This window comes from Carettochelys insculpta, chromosome 8 (genome assembly GCF_033958435.1).
Source record: "Carettochelys insculpta isolate YL-2023 chromosome 8, ASM3395843v1, whole genome shotgun sequence".
Classification (NCBI taxonomy): Eukaryota; Metazoa; Chordata; order Testudines; family Carettochelyidae; genus Carettochelys; species Carettochelys insculpta.
Window position 1 is genome coordinate 65,063,939 of NC_134144.1, and position 22,847 is coordinate 65,086,785.

Here is a 22,847-nt window from a genome sequence, read left to right on the forward strand (position 1 = left end):
TTTTGGAGCATAAGCTTTCGTGGGCAAAGACCCGCTTTATCAGATGAAGCGGGTCTTTGCCCACGAAAGCTTATGCTCCAAAATATCTGTTAGTCTATAAAGCGCCACAGGACTTCTTGTTGTTCTCGAAGATACAAACTAACATGGCTGCTTCTGTGATTCAGAACAGTTTGACTTTTCACCTCTCGGACACATTGGTCCATCTACCTCTGCTCTCCTGGATGCCCTGCAGTGGTGGACACTTCTGGAGAATGTATGTCGCAACATTTCTTTTGTCCGGCTCTTAATAAACAGGTTACAAAAACAGCTTCCTGGTGGACTGGGAAGCACATATGGATCACTGAAAGTTCAGGGTCTGTGGACAGAATAGGAAACCTTGCTGCATATTGAGATGTTGGAGCTTCAGGCCATTGACACTTCATGTCATGCGTTGCTGAACTGTATGAGGCTCAATGGTTCACTTATGTACCAGCAATGCCACTGTGATATATCAAGTCAGTAGGCAAGGAGGATCTCTGGTAAAGGCAATTGGATTATGATGGTTCTGCATTGATGAAAGTATCTCTCAATAGCTGATCACTTGCCTCAGGTCCAGAATCATGTTCCAGACTATCTCAGCAGGAATTTTTTCCAGAGTCATTAGTGAAGTCCTGAAGACAAGTGTCCTGTGGGTCATCCTTGTAGCATGGGGCATTCCAGTGATCGATTGGTAGATTACAAGGGATAACAATCTGAAAGCAAATTGGGCTAAACTCAACCTCATTGCCCTGGTGTAGCTGAGGCAGTATTGTTTTCCAGCTTTCTAGTGCACCCGATTCTGCCTCCTTTATTCCTTCCTTTCCATCACAACCTCCTCTCCAAAGCAAAAGTTACTTTACACATTTTTTCAGGCCACAGCAGTAATGTGATTTCTCAGATTCATTTGAACCAGGCAGTGTATTTACTTGTGTTCTTCCATAACCTACATTGTTCCCTGGAGAACAGCAACTCCATACATTAAATGTTAGAGGATGTCGAACCTTCTGTCTGGGAAGGGCTAACCCTTTTCTTGATTTGCCTCATCTGTGTCATATGCTGATCACGTGAAGGGGCAAGTGGTCTCTTCGCAAGTAAGCTACAGGTGGATAACATCCAGTAACAACATTACATTTGAGATACCTTTGACAATGCCTCCTTAGCAGGTATGAGTTCATTCTGTAAGAGCACAAGCTGCATCAATAGCATTCCTCAGTGACATTTCAATACTGGACATTTGCAGGGCTGCCACTTGGCAGATGCAAACATTGGCAGGGCAGCCCAGTCCCTGTTTAGATAAAAATCTCGGTCCCGCCTCTTGGGGTTGGTGCTGCTTGTGAGTCGCCTTGGTGGAATAAGCCCCTAACGCTACTTTGATGAAGAAGAAAAAGAATCAGTTACTTACCGTATCCATGGTTATTTGAGCTGTGATGCGGATGTGTAGTCCATGACGTTTCTGCCCTCGCTGATTGGAGCCTTGTGTTTGGGAACTGGATGCAAAGGCACTGGTGGGAGGCCAAGGCAGCACTGCCCCATATAGCCAAGGGAGGGCTCTGGGCAAGTGGCATAAACACTGCCTCCTACAGGTACTGCTAGCACAATCATCTGGCTTTGCTGTGATGGGTGCGCGCACACCAAAGCTGACTACACATGTACATCATATCTCAAAGAACCACAGTTACGGAAATGATTTCTTCTGCCTGTTCTTCCCTACTCGAAATCACAATCTTTAATCACATCAATTGTGACCCTAATAGATGATTCTGGCTTGAATCTGCGTGATGCTGGTACAGATTCCATTTTACAAATGGATTCTGTTTCCAGGATGATGCCATCCTTGTTAATGCATAAAAAAGGAGCTGTGGCAGGGGAAAAAATGCAACAGGTCAAATGGCATTTTTTGAAATGCCTTCCACAGCGTTTCCTTAATTGTAATCTGGATCCTAGCACAAAAAAGCATAGGAAGTGGTAGGCAATCAGTGTGATTTGTTCCTCTTAATGCCATGTCTGAAAGTGGCCTTTTCTGAGATCGTAGGAACCTGATGAAATTGGTCCTCTTTTCAGCCGTGTTGATGCATTTTGGTTGTTTGATGTTTCTCAGCTAACCCACCTCCTGAAATTATCTGGCTGCACAATGGAAAAGAAATCCAAGAGACAGAAGATTTTCACTTTGAAAAGAAAGGCAATGAGTACAGCCTGTACATCCAGGAGGTGTTTCCTGAGGACACAGGAAAATATACCTGCGAAGCATGGAATGACTTAGGAGAAACTCAGACACAGGCCACTTTGACTGTACAAGGTATGAGGCTTGAAGTGCTCCGAACCTTACAAGTTTAGGGAGAGCATAGAGACCAGCATTCCAGTGTGCTTGATGAGGAGCTATTTAAAGTAGATAGTGAATGTAAGGTATGTTGTGGTGGGTACTGTGAGCGCTCATATCTGTGCATCTGGGGTAAGAGAGATGTTGAACAGAAGTAATTTCTCCATTTTTACCATGGGATTTCACGATACAATTTATAGACCTCATCCCTGCACAGTATGGCTAAGGACTGTGCAAGAATTCTGTTAAATACAACCATAGGTTCTGATTATATAGGCTTTCTTAGCTATGGATTTAAATCATCTAATGCTGGGTTTCTTTCTAACTAAAGCACTGGGCATTTGGAAAACCTGCACAGGGGCCAGGCATGCTGGCTTCTTTTATTATTTGCACCATAAGAATAACATGTGAGCAATACTTGGAATTTGCAATTTAAAAATAACCCCATAAATGATGTCTGTGAAGGCAACTTCTGTGTGATGTAAATCCCATCCTTAGTATGGTTTGAGGCATAGAGAGGGCCTCTGCTGTAAGCTAAGTACATGGGGCTTTAGGTGTGCTCAATGCCATCTCTTTTTAAAGAAAACTATACAGCTGTAATACAGTCCAGTCACTTCAGTGTATGAGAAGGAGCCATAAGTCTTCAAGCATTCTCATCATGGCTCTTTCACTGGAGCTCCTGATATCTTAATTCAGTTTTTTCACTGATTTTTGGAGGCACAAGGTGATGATGTGGGGCCTGTCTTTCAGACATACAGCGTATCTATAGCTCCCCTTCACCTTAGTTAGAATTATGGGTGCTCAGTACTTCTCAAAATTGGGCTCAAGATGTCTCATTTTGGACACCCAAAATCAGAGAGGAGTTCCAAACATTGTCCTGTATTTCTCTGCCTCCATCTCCCAAAATCCCACACCCCAGGAGTTATCTGATAAATTAACGTTTCTAAATGATTTGGTGTCTGTGAGGTTTGATCTTTGGATACGGTGACTGTTACACCTGGGTTTGCAATAAAGAGGTGGTATTTTCTGCCTTTCCCTCTCGTCAACGTGGGATTCAGCCTCCATGGTTTCGTCTCATGGCACGTTTGTTACTAGCTTGTAACAGCTGCATAAATCCCATTCCACTGACACCACTCCTGTTTCCCAACATGTCATCTTACATTAAAGAGAAATCCTCAGCTTTCCTCTGAGAGCAGGTTTATACTTTGATCTGGCTAATAGTGGGACCTATCACTGATAAGTATTAATGTTACTAGAAGTTTTTTTTTTTTGCAAGGCTAAAGCCCAACTTTGTTATCAGGTTAGAAGATTATTCCCAAAGTGTTCAGAATTCCCTTGTGACCCTGTGATTGTTTTGTATGTAGTGTAACCAGCTGGATGGTCACCCTTAGAAGTGGCCATTTCTTGTGCTTATATTTTCTGAATCCTGCATTGCTCCTCCATTTGTGTGCTGCAGAACCTCAGGATGGTATTCAACCCTGGTTCATTAGCAAACCACGATCAGTGACAGCGGCTCCAGGACAGAATGTCCTTATTTCCTGTGCCATTGCTGGAGATCCGTTCCCCACAGTTCACTGGTTTAAAGATGGGCAGGAAATAGTGCCGAGAGCGGGCTGTGAGATCCTACAAAACGAGGACATCTTCACGCTGGTCATGAGGAATGTGCAGCCCCGTCAGGCCGGGCAGTATGAAATTCAGCTCAGGTAGGTTCACCCCAGGAGAAATACGTGGTAGCCATTTGCTGATGAGCAGATTTGTTATTTCTGGAGGTCACTGGAGCACTTTGATGTAATTATTTGCAACCTCTTCCTCCTTCTGTTCCCCAAACTGGAACCAGGCAATGCTCCCTCTTCCATCCCCTGAACAAAACAAGACCCTTCACATTCATCTGTTCCTTTCACAAGATCTTCCCCAACCCAAAAGGGCTAAATTATCCCACCACCCAAGAAGGCATAGAACTTCATGCTGCCCACTTCACAGCCTTGCATTCACTTGTCCCATTTGGCTTGTGTGGTGCTGCCCTAGGAAGCCACACATGTTATTTTCAACTATCAGTCATCACTTTCCGTGTACCCGGTCTTCCACCAGGTGCTTCCATATCTTATGGAAAGGTCTGGGTGGAGCACAGCGCCAGGGCTACAGCAGAGGTCATCAAAAGATGACAGATTACATGATGACATGGCTTGACTGAAGGCATGGGTTAGTAATCCATACTCTGCTTTTATTAAGGCTGGTAATCTATCCATCTTGCAGTGAGGACATAGGATTAATCACTTAGTTGCTGAGAGTCTATGATTTCAGTGTACAAAGGCAGACAGCTTCTCCCACAATTCCCTGGGAATGGCTCATCTTACTGTAGCATAAAAGTCCTTGAAATCCGAATCACCCAGATGGGTGAATGTGGCACTATTGTGGACACTAACTCAACTGTGACTTTGCAGCATGGCTACTTACCCTGCCCCACTCCAGCTAGGGTAACCTGGGTACAGATTACCCAGGCCAACTCTGTATTGAGGAGCTACCTAAAATGGAAGATTTACCATACCATAAACATGATATAGACTGGAAGGTAGAGGTAAGAGCAGAAAATTCAGGACCAAAGCCAGTGCCATGGGAAACTTCTGGTGGTTTTGATGCAGATTTGAAGTAGTAAACTGAAGAAAGCATAACAGAGATGCTACATGGAAGTTAGTTTTGTTTTTTTTTCCCCCTATTCCTTTTACAAGAGTTGTTGCAGATCACGTAAGGATCAGCATGCTCATTTTGTTTGTTCAACTCATAATAAAACTATGTAGCAATTATTGCTGGGTGAATTTTGAAATCCTGGATTACAGCTCCTCTGGTTTGTAAACATTTGTTTCTATTCAGAGAGTAGAGACAAAGCCAGGTGCTTCAGGTAACCAATCACTCTCCACAAATAATCACTTCAGAAATTTTAGCTGGTATAAGTTAGTACAGCACCATTTTCTTCCATGGAGCATCGCTAGTTGGCAACAGCTGAGAATCTGCCCCAGCATGAATAGTTCAGGAGTAGTCTGCATTCAGTTGTTTTTGGAATATGGAAACGTTTTTATGGGTAATCTAGGCATTATGGGGACAGTGACAGTTGAGTCTGTTTTCCTTCTCTTTAACTCCATGGTTCTGGGTGGGCTGGATGTTTGTGTCAGTACTACTGGATTTTATGGTACCCTGCGAGAGGGTGCACCACTCACCACTAGTTTGGTGCCTCTTCCCGATCGCTCTAGGGATAAGGTCTTGAGGCTGCACATGGTCACACCATCTCTCTCAGGTCTGTAGCTCCTCTCTCAGCTCAGGAACCATGGTGTCTCCTTTGTGACTCCGCCCTCTGGCTGGGCCACCCAGCATCCCCTCCTTCTGGGGGATCTATAAGAGTCTTTTCTTCAGCAGTTCTAGGCATTCTTCCCAGTCATTGCCTCAGGTGCCAGTCCCTTCAGTGGCTGGCCATGGAACCTGGGCCCACTCTCTGTTCTGGGTTCCAGTTCAGGGACCATCAGCCCAGGAGTTCTGTGCTTTACTTTCCCAGCCCTCACACCTCCTTTTCTGAACTGCTTCCTTTTGCTGCTGGTTCCTTGGCTCCCTAGGAGTACCCATCACAACCCCGCCTCACAGGAGGTTGGGTACACTGTCACGTAGTGGAGCTGAGAAATCCCGGCTCCTGGCATCAAGGGATAGAGCAGGGTGGTAAGATAGCACATCAGGGAATCTTAACATTTTGTCTGTGTTTCTTCACATGAAATGTTCTTGGCCATTTCTCATTATTTTTGTAGGCTATTGCTCAAGCTGTAAAGCACATCCGGACCCTATGAAGTTGATGGGAAAACTCCCAGTGACTTGTATAGGAACACCTGTAAAGCAGTGGTTCCCAACTGGAGTCCACAGACCCCTACGGGTCCATGAGGATATTGCAGGGGGTCTGTGAAAAACTAAGATAAATGAAAACAATCATAGAATATAAGTGTTACATAAATTATAGAATCGTAGGTCTGGAAGGCACCTGAGGAGGTCATCTAGTCCAGCCCCTTGCTTTAAGCAGGATCAACCCCAAATGAATCATCCCAGACAGGACCTTGTCAAGCCAGGACTTAAAAACCTTTAGGGATGGAGTATCCACCACCTCTCTAGGCAAAGCATTCCAGTCAATTGTTATTTTTAAATTAAATATCTTCCAATAACGTTATTAGTTGCTGTCTGAAAATATATGTTGTGGTTTCCCTTTTCATTTAATGAAGTGTATATAGCAGCTAGAATTGGCTTTTATGGGGGTCCATGAATGGTTGGGGGGAGCAATTTGGGGTCTGTGAACAGTTTGAGGGGTGAGTGGGGGGTGCGCACCCGTGAAAAGGTTGGGAACCACTGCTTTAAAGAATCCAAGACTGATCAAGTATAATTTTCTAGAACTCCTTTCTCTGGGGTTCCTGAGCACTGACAAACGTTCATGTCTTCTCCAGTTTTCCATTTGCATTGACTATCCACAAATTCAAAACCTGCAGTAAAAAACGGTTAGGCCTCTTACCTTCGTTCTTCCCCTTCACTGTGTCCAAGTTAATTCACGCAGGCAAACAACCCCTTGGGGCATTGTGTTCTATCAGCAATTATTTTGCTCCCTGCCTTCTTCTTTTTTCCTTTCCTAATTGGTAACTGGACCATTTGCATATTTTGTCCCTTGGGCGTGGAATGCTGAAAGTCAAGGGAGAGTGGCTCAGCTGATACTGTTCCTTGTTTTAAATCTAAACAGAACTCATTTCTTCATGGTAGCTGTGTTTGTTTTCATCACCTTAGTAATGCTCTGCTGATACGTTATTGTAAATGGCCATAGAAATGGTGTTCCACACATTAGTATAAATAGAGGGATCGAGTCACGTGCTGCTGAGCTGCAGCCATTGAAATGGAACACAGCAGCCTGTACAGCTGCACTAGCAACTCTGCTCAGTTGAGAGACAAGGGAGCAGAATCTGGCTTCTGATACAACAGTGCAAATCAGATCCTGGACCAGGAAGTGAAGACAATTGGTTAGCCCATTAAAGGTAAGCAGTGCTTCTTCACTAGAGGAAATGGAAACACCTCCTCCCCATGCCATTCTCCACAATGTGGATGGTGATGCCTGTTTTGATATCCCTTCCATGTCATCTTGCAAAAATTTCTGCTTCTTTACAGTGCTCTGTCTTACCGGAAGTGTCTTCCCTGATGTAAACAGGGAAATCAGGAGTGACTGAAGGAGCCCCTAAAACCAAGCCACTGTCTCCATAACAACCCAGTCTTCATAAGAGAGCTCAAGAATCATCCTGTTACTTCTCCTGCAAATCCTCTGCTCTGCTTATGTTACCCTGTCCCCATAGCAGCTGATGAGCCCTTCCCAGACGTTTAAATAGAGCAATAACAATGGCTGTTTCTTCCTCCTTAGCAGCCTCTTTGGAAGCTAGATTAGATTAAATTATACAGGAAAGTTTGCCATGCACAGTGGACACCTTCTGGACACCACCACGAATGGCGAAAATCCACAAATACTAGGGTGTGGGGAAGTGGAGCAAGTGCTCAATTTGCAGTTCTCGGCTACAGTGGGTACCCCATAGCTCTGCACTGCTGCAATGAGTGCCGGGGGGGGGATGAGTGGGGGAAGTTCCCCACAGCTCTCCCTGCCATCCTGCAATAGGCTGCTCTGATAATCTCTGAGGCGGTGTGTGTCTGCCCCTCCCCCCAAGACCGGGGATGGGGTGCAATGTGGGGACAGGGGATGAGGGCAGGGCAGTAGCAGGAAGGATGAAGACATAGGGAGGGGAGAGAAATGTGAATATGGGATATTGTGAAGAGCAGTTCCATGAATCATGAGGATCTCCTGTATAAAGTTTTTGAGGGTGTGAGGAAAACCTTAGTTTCTCCCCCATTTCCCATGAGCCAGAGATACATGGAATTTTATTGATTGCACCAAGGGGCAAGTATTATTTAGAAAATAATGGCGTGGAGGGAATGTGTTAGTCATTTCTGCACAAATCCTGTGCTCTACTGTCAATTCACAGCATGTGTTTTAAGGAAGAAAGCAGGGGCTCCCCCACCACATTGTCTCTTGGCTCCTTTTCCATTGCAAAATTGTCAAGCCTTAATGACGGTGTGAAACACTTTTAGCCAGATTCTTCGCTGTGTAAATCAATATAGCTCCTTTGAAGCTGACTTTCTGGCCGAATATGGTTAATGAATTTTCTTAGGGTTAATACTTTGCATGATCTAGATGCCGTCCCATATAACTGGCTCTGCCAGACTCTATTCTGAATCCTCACAATGAGCTTCCCTAAAGCACCAGAGCTGCAGCTGTAGATCAGCTTGTTCACCCTTTTTCCATTAATTTTTTAGAAAGCAGAATTCACTCTGCAATCCTTTTTTTGGATACCATCACCCAGCAGGAGTCATCAACATGGCCCCATACTTCAGCTAGCTGTGCTTCTCCTTTGCTTCCCACTTTCTGGGGAGATGCAGAAAGCATCACACCTGATGTACAGTCAGAATATTTGGATAGATCTTGCCAAGAAACTATCTTTTTAAGATATTTTGCTCATAAAAACCATTGCAGAGAAAATCGATCCTACAATTAGGACAGAAGCTATTTTAAAATAGCTTCAGGCTTCACAGCTGGGGCTTTATTTGTTTTTTAAATTCTTGGACATTTTAAGAATAAAATGTCCTGTGTAAGAGTGTTATGTAGAGCAATTCTGCAGAATCCAGCTCTTCCAAACATGGTTCTTTGTAGTGCAGTCACTAAACGCAGCTATAGATGGGGATCTCTGCACAATTCCAGCATTAGGAGGTTTTGTGGTAACTCAGCCGTTGAAATCAGCCTCTATCTGCTGTTTAGAATATATGATCCAAACCTGAGAAAATTCTCCATAGATAGATAGGTGGAAAATACAAATATGGAAAGGCCATATAAATAAATATGGAAAAAACAAGTGGTCTAGAAGCACCTTAAAGGCTAATGATATTAGGTAATGAACTTTCACCCTCTTCACCAAGGGCCTCCCCCAAGGGCCTCCACTGCTGTGGGACCAGCAGGTGCTCAGGCTCCTGGCCCCATACTGCTGTGAGGCAAAGAGGGGCTCCAGCTCAAGCCCACAACAGCCTCTCAGCTCCTGCTGCTACGGGGCAGAGAGAGGCTCCAACTCCTTGCCTCCAGTGCTGCAGGGCATGGGAGGGCTCAGGCTCTGGCCCCGTGCTGCCAAGGAGCAGACAGGGGCTCCAACACCCAGTCCCCACTGTCAAGAGGCTCCAATTTCCAGTCCCACGGCACGATTCCGGCCCCTGCTGCTGCAGGGCAAGCGGGGGCTCCGGATCCCGGCTCCATGCTGCCACAGTGCAGTTGAGGGCTCCAACTGCCGGCTCACGCTGCTAGGGATTTCTGATTCCCGACCCCTGGCAGCCTCCTGCCCTGCAGCCACAAGGGAGGCCAGGGCTCTGACTCCCAGGCTGGCTGGGGCTCCCGCACATGCAAGCTTCTCTCTCTGGCAACAGCCATGGTCATTCCAGACAACAGATGTTGTCGGATGAGAGACTACCGGATTTGATATGTGCAAGCTGCAGTGCTTACGTACCCCTCTGTTCCATGGTATCAGAACACTTCCCATGTATTTAAAAATAGAAATTAATCTCCTCTTTCACTCCATTCCCAGACTGAAGGAGAAATAGCTGGGTAGTTTATAGGGTTTTGTTTTGTTTTGTTTTTTTACTTTGTTTATTATGCATGAATGAAGAAGGAAAGCTAAGCTGAAGTAATGAATGGGTTCTGCATTCAATACTGAAAATGAGTCATTTATCTCATGTGTGAACGACTTGCCTGGTTCTTCTGGGACTGGTCTGAAAGGAAGGACGTGTGCCATTTCAGACTGTTTCCATTCACCTTGGCGACTTTAGAGAGGTGGGAAAGGAATATTATTTGGGTATCCAATGTGGCAAAAAGGTCTATTAGGATGAGCACAGTAGTACTGTCTGGCTTGTGGACAATAGGAGGGTTTCATCCATCAGTGCAGTAATTGATGTTACAGTATCATTCCTGGCTTGAAAAATCCAAGAGACTGTCAACATAACAGGTGATGTTGTTGACTGTTGCTGTTTTCCTGTTTTCTAAATTCACTTGCCTCCAAAGGAAGACTGGCCACTAGGAAGTAATTTCCAAGCTCTCTAGCATCAAGCAATGACTTCCTTAGGCCTGGGTGGACCATGGTTAGTATGTGACACCTCCTTTTGCAGGGGCTGGATGCATCCAAATTATGGCCCCACTCTGAGGCCTGCCTCTGCCCTTTTCTCCCTCTAAAAGCCAATGCAAGCACCAGTGCCACCTGGCCCCTTCTCCCAAAACTCACCACCCTCTGCTGCCCCTTCCTCCAAGGCTTCCCCACCCACTCTTACACCTCTTTGCTACTTCCTCTGCAGCCTCCTTACTTGCGTGTGCCCTTCAACCCCTCTCCCAAGATCTCCTCCTGACAGTTGACCAGCCACTCAACCACTCACATCTACCTCTTTGCCTCTTCCACCAAAGCCCCCTTGTGGGTGGGGCAGGGACAGGAAGGGTTAGAGCAAGACTGGGGCTTGGGGTGGGGAGGGAAGAGGATGAGTCAGAGTGAGGTCTGCAGGGCTGAGTGCAGGCAAGGCCATGGTCTAGACACCCCTTGGGCAGTGATGTGCTGCAAAGGTGCGAGCAGGCTGTTCAGGGAAGTTTAGCCTCTTACACCTGATGCCCCTGAATTAGTCAATGTTTTTGAGTAGGTGGTAGGTCATTGATCAGGGGAGGTTCAGATAGCCTCTGTTAGCTAGGACTGTGGGTGTTCTCTCAACTCTTGCATGCAGGACAAGACAGGCCGGAGTCCCTGGGCATCCCTTTTGGGGGTGAATGCTGTGAAATAAGGTAATTCCTATCAATGGACAGTGCTGAGTTGTGAGGTTGAATTATTTGTAAAGGCTGGTTATCTGATTGCCTGATTACTAAAAACTACATTCCTTATCTTTCTCGTCTGTTTAAATAAGCCAAAGGCAATTAGTACAAAAAATCTGCATGATGGTGATGGTACCATTATAATTTTATAAATATCAGTATAAAAATATAGCCTCAGGCTGGACCTGCCATGCTGAGTCTAACCACCCTGTCAGCCTGTTGCAAGTCACAGAGGCTTGGACCATTGGTGTTGAAAACTGTGGTGTATTTTAAAAGGTGTTCATATAAACATGGCCTTGTCTAGAAAATAGTTTTCTGCAACTGCTGAAAAATTCTCCAGACAAATTGTTTAACCTGAGCTACCAGAAGCTATTTTAAAATAAATCCATATGTAAAAGCTCAGTGTATAATGGGCCAAAAGGAGTTATAAGGTGGTCTTATATGGAAAAGCCTTTTGAAAAGAGAAGAGCTGAGAAAAAAAACAGCCTCCAATTTCCCATGCACCTGTTTCTACATCCAGTATCCTGTGAATGTTACCAGTGATATAACACGGCCAGGAGTTTCCAGTCCAGTTGTGAGTTTGTGCCTAGGCTGGAAAAGACCTAAAATTCACTCACCAATAAAATGTCTTCATGGTCTTTAATCATTGGAAAGGGGTCAGTTAATGTGTTTTTAAAATGAGGAACACAAAATGACTGTACTATTGCCAGGGGATGTGAACTTTAGCACTTGGAGTCTCTGAAATTAGGTAGAGATGATCCATTTGCAGCTAGGAGGCTATTATGTCTGCTGGAAGCATAGTGGGGGGGAAGAGAAGCCTTCTAATGACTTCTTTAATGGGAGCCATTTACAAAAGGCATCTGTGGCATTCCTCTGCAAAAGGAAGAATAAGGGCTCAGCACCATATATGGTGACACTTTTATGTTTTTTAATATAAACATGTACAGGCTGGAGCAATCCATGTGGATTGGGTGTGCTGATTGTTTGGGGAGGGGCAAGAGAGAATGAGAACTTGCTTTTACTGTCTTGGTGTTAGGAAAGTTGAAGGCTTGGACATGAACACACAAACATGAGGGCAGAGTTAGAAAGATTTTAATCATTGCAAAATAGCCTCTTCCTCTGCCTAGGTTTTCCAGCTGTTCCATTTGTTTTTTCTTTGCTTGTTTGTGTGGGACTGTTTTTGTTCTTTAAGTGAGCTTTGATTTAGGTTTAAGAAGGGGGTTAGGAGGAAGGAGTGGGTGGGTTTTTTTTTGTTTGTTTTAATTCCATAAGGCAAGCAACAGCTGATTATGAACAGCTTTTGGAGATATCATTCATCCGAATGAATCGTAATCTAACCCAGAGAGTCATCCACTAGGACACTGGGCTCAGAAAAGGAGAGGGACACACATTTAGCACAGGCATATTATGCTGCTGGATAGTGGGAGAAATAGCCTTCTCTCCTGATTTCTCTTAAACTTTTCAGGAACCAAGTTGGAGAATGCAGCTGCCATGTGTCTTTGATGCTGAAAGAAAGCTCAGTTTCCAGAGGAGAAAGGCACAGAGAGTGAGTACAGTTCCCAGGGACTTGCAGGGGTGGGTTCTATTTTTGCTCTGCTAATTCTCTGCCCTTCGAGACCCAGGCTGGCTGCATTTCAACCTAATCCCCAAATGTCACCCAACAAATTGTTTTCATCATACAGTTGAAGCATATTGTACCAAGCCAGAGATCTTTTTTGTTTGTGCCCATATAAGGCTCCTGAAGTCATCACTGATGCAACAAACTAATGGAGTGTGCTCCTCTAATCAAACTTCCCTTCTATAAACACATTTCATCCTTGCTCTGAGATTGTTCTCTGACATTTTAAACCAGCCCCTTTCCTGGCTGTCTGTCTTTTTTCTTTTGCTGATCACAGTGGCAGGGAACCAACCAGCTGTGAAGAACGAAGAGATGGTGGTGATCCTGGTGCACTAACGTCTGGCAGAATCGGTGGCTTCAGAAAGAGTGTTGGTGACACCAGATCAGCTGAGGAGGAGCAGGAAGACGTTCGAGGGGTACTCAAAAGACGAGTGGAAACCCGGGAGCACACGGAAGAGAGGCTTCGGCAGCAGGAAGCAGAGCAGCTCGATTTCCGTGACATTTTGGGGAAGAAAGTCAACACTAAAAGCTTTTCTGAGGAAGAGCTGAAAGAAATCCCAGCAGAGCAAATGGACTTCCGCGGTAATCTCAAGCGACCGGTCAAGCCCAAGACCTTGTCGGAAGAGGAAAGGAAAGTTCACAGCCCTCAGCAGGTGGACTTCCGCTCGGTACTGGACAAGAAAGGCACCCCCAAAGCCTCCTTGCCTGAGAAAGTGCCATCCCCTAAACCAGCCACCCCAGATTTTAGATCTGTTCTTGGCACGAAAAAGAAGCCACCAGCTGAGAATGGAAGCACCAGTTCCCAAGCTGAGAATACCAGCACCCATTCTGTGGCTCACAATGCCAGCAGCAACTTTGAAGCTCTGCATGCCAAACCAGAAGTGAAAAAGGAGAAGAATGACACAAACTGTGAACATGGGTGTTCAATGGTAGATGGTGGAATACTTGAGAAGAAAGTTGACAGCAAAGGAATGGCACCATCCTTTACAGAGGAGCTCAAGGATACTCATGTATTGGATGGTGAAAAATTAGTCTTACAATGTCGGATTGCCTCTGATCCTCCAGCGGCTGTCACCTGGACTCTAGATGGCAAAGCCATCAAGTCATCAAAGTTCATTGTCATCTCCCAAGAAGGTAATTAAATGAATAACAAACTGATTGGATGGCACATTGTTACATCCACCTCTTAATTAATGTTTACTTTTTTAAATGAAATGTAATACTTTATTTGTGCACTGTGCAATTAACTGATTCCAGATGCAGCTTTCTTGTTAGTTCATTGGTATGCACAAGGAACAGTAATGTTCGACATGTTTCCTGTAGATTCGCCTTTAACAACTTGCAGATGTAATTTTTAAAAACTGAGCATGTTGCATCTTGTTAAATGTTGTTTATACTGTTAACAGTGTTTAAAGACTCCGTACATGCTGTTTATTTAAACTGAACTTTAAGGATTTATAACAGTGAACAGCCAAAGAATATTATTGATGGTTCATAAATTATGATTTAAACCTCATCTGTGTTAATTTTTCTGGCTGGTTCTAACTGAGTTAAGACACATGAGAAGAAAAGGGACCTGAACTGTAAAAAAAGTTGCTACAACTCCAAGTTATAAAGCAGCTTCTAAGAACAGAGCTCAGAGATGTAATTCCCATTACATTTAACTTAGATATATTTGATTGATGTTATACCACTTGAAATGATACCAATACTGTACAAGATGTTGCAGCATTCCAGAAAATTAGATTGAAACTTTCTGAATTAATCAATTTCACAGTTGTGGTATATGGATTAGAATTTGGCAAAAACCCTTAAACACAGTAATGTCAAATGACCAGCATCATTCCTTTCCTATGTTCTGCGTAGATAATAAACAGACTACCATGAACCTTAGTGAAACTAAATCAGAACCAAAATGCAATGCACATGTGGTCAACCAAGAGCAACAAGTTACTGTACAGTTATCTAAACACAAAAGCAATGTAGAGAGTCCTTATTTTAAGGCAGGGAGAACTAGAATTTTTGCAGAACTAACAGTGCCCTCACATAGGTACCAAGTTAGTGCTCAGATACCACAATGATGGGCACAGTGACAGTAGCCAGATGGAGTGGAAGATGCACCCAGTGCATGACTTCTTATATGTACCTGAATGGAATCATAATTTCATTGACAGTTGTCATCCCTTCTTGTCAGAGCACGTGTCTCACCTTAGTGCAGAACCAGAATGATGGGTGTAAGTATTTGTGAGGGGGATTGAAAAGGAGAAAAACCAACCTTGAATAACCCTCATCCTGAGCTCCATCCCTGTTTATACAGAGAGAAGCCCATATGGCAGGGATTCAGCTCTGCCCTTGGCTGCAGTAAGAGTGAGGGCAAGTAAAATACCAGAAAGATTTCTGTCTTCCCCCCAGGCCAAAGCTGAACTGTAGCAAAGAACCTGACTGTACAGAACTCTTCCAGAGAGTCATTTTTCTGCACTGCATTGGAACACCCTCCTGTGCTCAGTTTTCCTGTCACTCTGCCCTTTCTGCATTAGGCTGTTTTTGTGACTGAAGGAGTGAAGGGCTAAGGAGTATTAATGTTATAAAGGAAATGGAGATTATGATGTATTATGATTGAGCTAGAAACAAGAGCTAGCTAAGGCTCCCTGTGGCCTGGATTTTCCGGGGAGAGAAGTGATTGTGAGGTCATAGACTAGCTGGCAGGCCACAGCATCAGACTGATGGGCTGTAAAAGCCTCCCAAGCAGCACTGAGTTGTGATGTCATATGGCTGATATGTTGTCAGGACTTCACAATACAGCAAGTTCTTACCGCTGGACTGAAAAGAAAATGTAATGATGAAAGCAAAAGTATAACATTCGAAGAACAGTCACGGAGAGGTAGCCGTGTTAGTGTGTGTCTTCGCAAAATGAAAAAGCAGTCCTGTAGCACTTGAAAGACTAACACAGTAATTTATTAGGTGATGGGCTTTTGTGGGACAGACCCACTTCTTCAGAAGGAAGCTCATTACATAATACTTAATTTTGTTAGTCTTTAAAGGGCTAACATGAAAAGAAGTCCACCCTGCCAGGAATTGGAGGTCTGGCCCAGATTTTTAAGATATTTAGGTTCTGGCCTGTTCTTTAATGTCACGCTGAGGTGACTTAGAAATGTATGACTGAGGCTAAGTCTATCTGCTAAACAGTTTGGACTACATGATATGAATAGCAATACCCATGAAAGTACTAATAGCAGTACAAACACCAAAGTGCTAATCAGTAACTCCCTGCATGGGTATTGCAGGTGTATACTACGAGGTTTCTAGTTCAAATGAGCATCAACCAGTTCCAAGTTATGTTCATGTTAGTGGCATGACAGTGCATCACTTTGATGTGTGCTGCTATTCACCCCTCCAGTATCTGAACTGGGAAGCAGTATAGACAAGTCCTAATCATCAGTTTTCCACAGAGAATGGGGCCCTTAGGAGCCTGAATCTCACTTAAAGGCACTTAGGCTCCTAAGTCAGTTACACGTTGCAGTGCTAAGTGAAGCAGTATCTAACTACCTCTAAAAATCAGGCCTCAGCCTTTTTGTTCTAGTAGTAGTATTATTATTAGCTGTTAGGTATTATCTTAAACTTCTTTGGCTTTTGGAGGCTACCTCTGGTAAATTCCCACCAGTATCAGCTGGCTTTGGGGATTAAGTCATGCCGCTGTTCTGCAGTGAGATGCTTCCATGCCTGCTGTGAATTAAATAGGTAGAGCTTCACAATCCTCGTTTGAAGCAAGTGCCAATTATTTGGTGATTTATTTTGTTCTTCCACTCATAAGGGTTTGTGTATATTTAATGGATGTGAACAGCAATACTTGAGAGGAAATAATTAGCATGCTTAAAAGGACATATTACTAGCTGCAAGGTGGACTGTAAAGTTGAATATCTCCCATAGGAAGTGGTTGGTGGGGGCCCACCACATTTTAAATCCATATTGGATATAACAGCAGTAAACCTACAAAGGTCAGTGTGGGTCAGTGGGCTGGGAACTCGGTGGGTACTTGAGAGACCTGGTTCAATTAACTGACCTGCTGTGTGGCCTTGGAGAGCTCATGTCACCTCTCTATACCTTTATTTCCCCTCCATCCCTGTGTCTGTCTTGCCTAATTAGACTTCAGACTCTTCAGAGTAAGAGAAAGTCACTGCCCTGAAAAGTGAGGTCTTGATCTTAGTTTAGGATTCTAGAAGTTACCAGATTATAAATAACAATAGGAACAGCTCTGCGCTGAGAAGGGGCTAAGCTAGGTGAACCGCCTTTTCCATCTCTACTTGGTACTCGTAAAGTTGCAGTAGACCAAGGTGTTTGCAGCTTAGAACTCGGCAGTACAGTGCTGAACGCCCAGGTCCAGGGCTGGGAGTGCTTCACAAGCCATCTGTTGTCTCCTGGCACCTTGTCCCCTTGCAGCAAACCCTTCTGCCAGTCCAGAAGCAGCATTTAATGGGCTCTGCAGATAATCCTGTTCAGCGGTCCGCAGCTGAAGGAAGGTTGATGCAATGGGGAAGAGTGGAATTAATAGCAAAGGGACCTAGCTCGCATTAATGGGCTTAGTTCTCGCAAAGCTATTTTTGAGTATGAGGATATCAGCTGGCTCTCATTATATTCAACAGTAAAAATCCTAGTGGAAGCAGAATTGAGCTTGTTATCTGATATGGTGATATATTAGCCGATGGCTATCGGGGTAGAAAAAAGATCTCTGAAAAAGAATACCATAAAGTGTATCTCACTGATACCACAGCTTCATTGTGAAGCTGACGGAAGTGGTACGTACCTAATTAATGAATCAGGATCTAAGGCTGCATTGGAATAACTATTGCCAGAAGGAAAGAGACCTTTACCTACCCTTTGGCATAGCACACACCTGTTCCCATTGATGTGGGTTGCTTGCTCACAAAGCGTGCAGCATGAACCTGGCACAGTGCCACATTTTTGCTCTTTTGAAACCAAATTAAAACAGTCCAACATTATTGGAAAGCCAAAGAGACTGCAGCTGAATTTAAGTTATGTGACCTACCGTGTAGCCAAATTTACCACTGGGGCAAGCACATGGAAAGTAAAGTAACATGGCCACCTGCCATTTGATTTATTTGTTTTGGAATTGCGAGTTTAAAAGTGTGTCTGTCTCTCTTTCACACATACATACAGTTTCTTCTGACCAGTGATCTGAACTCTTCTGTAACAAATTCAGTCTTTTGGAAGGAACTTCTCCTGCCATGTTTGTCTCCTATTTATAGTAAGCCCTTTACTCTGTTAAAAACTCTTCTACTGAAATGCCTCTCTCTTCTTTGAAAAGGCTAACCCCATAAGTTCTCCCTAAACTAAGTCATCCCACCAGCAGGCAGCAAGGCTGGTGCAGCATAAAAAATGACTGACTTTGTTAGTAATAATGCCTTTAACAACTTCCTTGTGATGACATCGCTTCCAAGCTCTCCTGTCAGTCATGCAAATCTGTCTGCTAACGTGGGCCTTCCATCACTTTTTGCATATAATTCTTTTTTCTTTTATCAAACCAAATGAAACATATTGGTAGTATAATTCCACACCTGTACCCCACAGATTTTAACTCTCTATGGGTGCATTTTTTTGTGCCTAGCAAATAATTGCTTCTGTTGCCCTATATATGTTACTCCAAATACTGCGGTTCCTTTGCCATATATGACACGAAAGGTCGCAAAACCAGTAACCTCCTGCAGCCAACTGGAAACATATCATGAAGTAGGATGATGCTCGAGCTACCTACAACTGTGTTCAGGAGTTTTTTCAAAAAACAACTTCTTAAATCTGAACACTCTAGGAAAGATCAGAAGAAGAGTATTGACTAATGTTAATTATATTCTTCTCAAGTGATCACTTGCCTTCATTCCAATAGGCTTGTGCGCACCACATGCATAACTGCTGTAAGCTTTTTCCCCTAGCACAATCTTTCCCAATTTTATTTGGCCCCAAAACCCTTTTAAACTTGAAGTAATTTTTTGGAACCCCTAACAACCCCTTAACCCCTCTCAACCCCAAACCCACCCCCCTATTCCCAGGTTTAATCCCTCTCAGCTCCAAATCCGAGCTCCCCACATCCCCAGGCTTAAGCTCCCTCAACCCCAAACCCGCCCAAATACCTCACCCAACATGGCGGACAAACGTACCTCTGCTCCCCCAACTCTAGTCCCACGAGCCCGATGCAGGACCCATCTGACTCCCCTTCTGGTGGTAGCAGGGCAGGGAGCTGCAGAGGAGTCAGCTGTGGCTGCATCTGGAACTGCAAATGACTCCATAAGCCTTATGCAGCTCCAGAACCACAGGTTTCTGACTGCTGACTGTAGAACCCTTACTTTCACTTCACAGAACCCTAGGGTTCCTGGGGCACCAATTGGGAAAGACTGCCCTAGTGGTACACATCAGGTTGGCTGTGGAGTCCCCCAGAATGGTGCCTGCAAGGCACAGTATATAAAGCTCTGCTGACTCCTCCCCACCCTCAGTTCGTTTTTACCACCAGTGACAGACATTGGAGTACTTGGGTTTTTTGCTCTGCAAGACAGCCCTAGCTGGTTTTTCCCCAGTTTTTTTCCTTGTTTATAGTTAGTCAGCTGTTCTTGTTAAGTAGTAATTAGTTGATATGTCTAGGTGGGGGATCATTTTTGTTCTCTGTTAGTTTTCCCCAGGGTCCTGAAGGGGAGGTTTCAGAACTCTGTTGCTTGTGGTAATCCCATACCAAGAGGGGATCTGCATATCCGTTGTTTCAAGTGTTCAGGTGACAAAGTGCATGGCGACGTGGCAGCCTTTCTACACAAATGTTGGGTGCAGGTCTTCCCATCCCTTGACAACTGACTCATCAAGGGCTGGTCTCAGGAGCAGGTCTGTCAGCATGTGGAATTGGTGAAAGCTGCACTGGGACGTGTTCTAAACGTTTCCAAGTCACAGCTGCACCTGGCTCAACACATAGAGCTCATTGGGGCCCTCCTAGACTCAACACATGTGAAAGCCTTCTTGCCCAAATCTTACTTTTGCGGGGTGTGGAATTGTTCCCTTTTTGCTAGCCCCATGGGAGGACTGGAGGATTCCTAAGGGACTGGAGAGGTTACACCTCCAGATTAAACACTCGGTCTCTTAGTAGAACCACCACCTGGTCCTGTCTGGGCCCATGTGGCCCCCGCACACCTTTGAGCGTCAGGGCACCTGTTCCTTGTCATATTTCTCTTGGAAGATCCCCTTCCTAGTGGCCATAACCTCGGCCAGGTGGGTTTCAAAGCTCTGAACCCCTGTATATGTTTTGTTTACCAGGACAAGGTATCTCCACCCCCGCCCGGCTTTTCTGCCTAAGGTGGTCTCCCATTGCCATGTTAAAAAGGACATTTTTCTATCCATGTTCTTCCCAAAACCACTCCTAGGTCAGAGGCCTTTCATTCCCAAGATGACAGGTGTGCCCTGCAATAGCCGAACAGATGAGGCAGCTGCTCATCTCATCCCAGTGTCTCACATCCTGCATCAGCAACTGCTGTGACCTGTTGAGTGTTCCGGCCATGACAGGGCTCAGCGGTCTTACTTGTGTAAGTTCCCAGTCAGGACATCTCAGGGCAACAACTTGATCCTTGTCCACACGTTTGCAGCTCACTACGCAGGACCCATGTGATGCAATGTTCAGGAGAGCAGTTCTCCAGATGGTAGCACGTTAATTTCCAGCCCCTTCTGCAGGTAAACTGCTTGTATATCACCTGTTGGAATACACATGAGCAATCACTTGAAGCGAAATTGGTTACTTACCTTTTGTAACAGTTGTTCACGTCCATTCCAAATTCCATCCACCTCCCCTCTGTCGGGAAGCCGGCAAGAAAGAACTGAGGGCGTGGAGGGTGAGCAGAACCCTGTATACTGTGCCTTCAAGTGCCACTCTGGGGGGCTCCATAGCTGACCCAATGGGTACCACTAGGGGAAGAACCTTCTGACAATCATGCACACAGCAACACATCTCAAAGAACAACTCTTACAAAAGAGAAGTAACTGTGAAGTAACTGTAGCCTTTATCAGTTGAATCCCTTATCAGCGTTGCCATTAATATGCATGGCATTGATGTTAGACTAACCTGCCTATAGTTTTATGCGAGTTGTCATTCCTGTCCATTTTGAATGTTACCACAATATTTGCACTCTTCCAGTCTTCCGGCATTTCTCCACTATTCCAATATTTATAAAAAGTAAACATAACCATTCCAGAGATCCCTTCAGCCAACTCTTTTAGGATTTTGGGTGCAAGTTATGTGGGTATACTGACTTTAAAATATTTATCCTAGAGGAACATATTAACATCCTCCTTGGTTATTAATGGATTAGTAAAATCTTAATTATCTGATTTGAGTTTACTCTCATGGGAGATAGGGAGTCAAGGATATCACGGACTAGAAGCCAGGAAATTAGATACAGGAGGTGTTGCTTGTTGATTTATATATCTGTTTTGTGTTCTGGAGCTTGCTGATCATAGAGTTCCATGGAGACATTGTGGCAGCTGGAGTTATTTTGCTAAATTTACGTTATTTAGGCTAAGCATCAAAATCCTGAAATAGGCCCAAATCCTCAGAAAGTGTGTGTGTGTTTAAACTTGAACTTCCTTTAACTTACATTTTCCTTAATCCAGCCACAATGTTACTGCAGGGGTCCCAGTGGTAGTCGCTGAAAAAGGTCTGGCCCAGAGCATTCGTAGGAGCTCTGTTGCATGTGACACATCCTCCGGGTCAGTGTTGTTGATAGTGCTGACATGCCATCTTTAGGGTGTTGTCAATTGGTTGATTAGTGCAAAGGGATCTGAGCAGGACAGAATTCATTGTAAAGTTGTTCACTCAGCAGGGATTTGTGAAGTGCCAGGGTTCAGAATACCCAGCTGGAATCACCAGGCTGAGCTTTCTCAGAACGATGAGAAAATAATCCCTGCTCAGAAGGTCAGGGAGGGCTCTTGCAGAGGAAATACCAAATACTTCACAGAAAGACATTTGGCCTCGTATACCAGGGAATTCAATATAGCCCTTGATCACTGAACGAAGATTTTGGGGAAGTTTTGGGCTTTAATGTTGTGGGTAGGGGAGCTGTCTCCATTGAACCCAATCAGATTTTTTGTAGGTAAGGACGCAGATATTCCATATTAAAGTTCATAAGTAAAGAAAGAGCAGGCCTAGATCTAGACGCTAAATGAGAAAATACTTTTCAAGATAACAAGAAGACCTGTGGCACTTTATAAATCAACAGATAGTTTGGAGCATAAGCTTTTGTGGGCAAAGACCCGTTTCGTCAGATGCATGAGTGGGGAGGATTCCAGAGGAGGGTTTAAAGAGGGAGTCACAGTTAAGGGGAGGGCTGGAGTTGACAGGGTCTGTTCAAATCTGTTCTGTTCAGCTACCCCTCTGATACTTTTCAAGGTAGTATTTATGATAAACAGTACTTAAATTACCTTATAAAACAGGCAATATGGTCTAGTGGTTGGGGCACTGCAGTGAAAGTCGAAAGGTTTACATTCTGTCCCCAGCTCGGCTACTGAGTTGTGTGATGTTGGGCAGGTCATTTTACCCCTCTGTGCATCTCTTTCTCCTCTCACCTTTCACCAGTGGTGTCTGGATTGTAACTTTTTTTGGGCAATGGCCATCTCTCACTGTGCAGTGCCTGGCACAATGGGGCCTGAGTCTGGGTTGAGGCCTGTAGGTAAGACTACTCTACAAATTACAGTAGGCCAGGAAATCTTGTTTCTCTGAGTCAAATCCATACTCGCATGGAACAGCACCTCAATCCATAAGTAATTGTATAGATTGCTATTAGGGATGTAAAATCCCATTTTATTGGTTAACCAGTTAACTGATTAACCTATTAAAGGATGGAGGGGGGCTGCTATGGTCTGGCTGGACCATCCCGATTTGTGGTGCTGCCATGGCTGAGGGGTGTCTAGTGCAGCCAGAG

General features: G+C 44.5%; 1 protein-coding gene across 5 annotated transcripts in view; it reads left to right on the forward strand.

The window, feature by feature from the left end:
• The window catches only part of MYLK (myosin light chain kinase), a 309,641-nt gene that overhangs the window by 199,406 nt on the left and 87,388 nt on the right, over positions 1-22,847 (forward strand). For all 5 annotated transcript variants that reach the window (XM_075000996.1, XM_075000995.1, XM_075000997.1 and 2 more), the window contains 4 exons: positions 2,117-2,314; positions 3,792-4,038; positions 12,736-12,816; positions 13,166-14,022. In XM_075000996.1, coding sequence (XP_074857097.1) covers positions 2,117-2,314; positions 3,792-4,038; positions 12,736-12,816; positions 13,166-14,022 — 1,383 coding nt within the window. The remainder of the gene's footprint in view (positions 1-2,116; positions 2,315-3,791; positions 4,039-12,735; positions 12,817-13,165; positions 14,023-22,847) is intronic.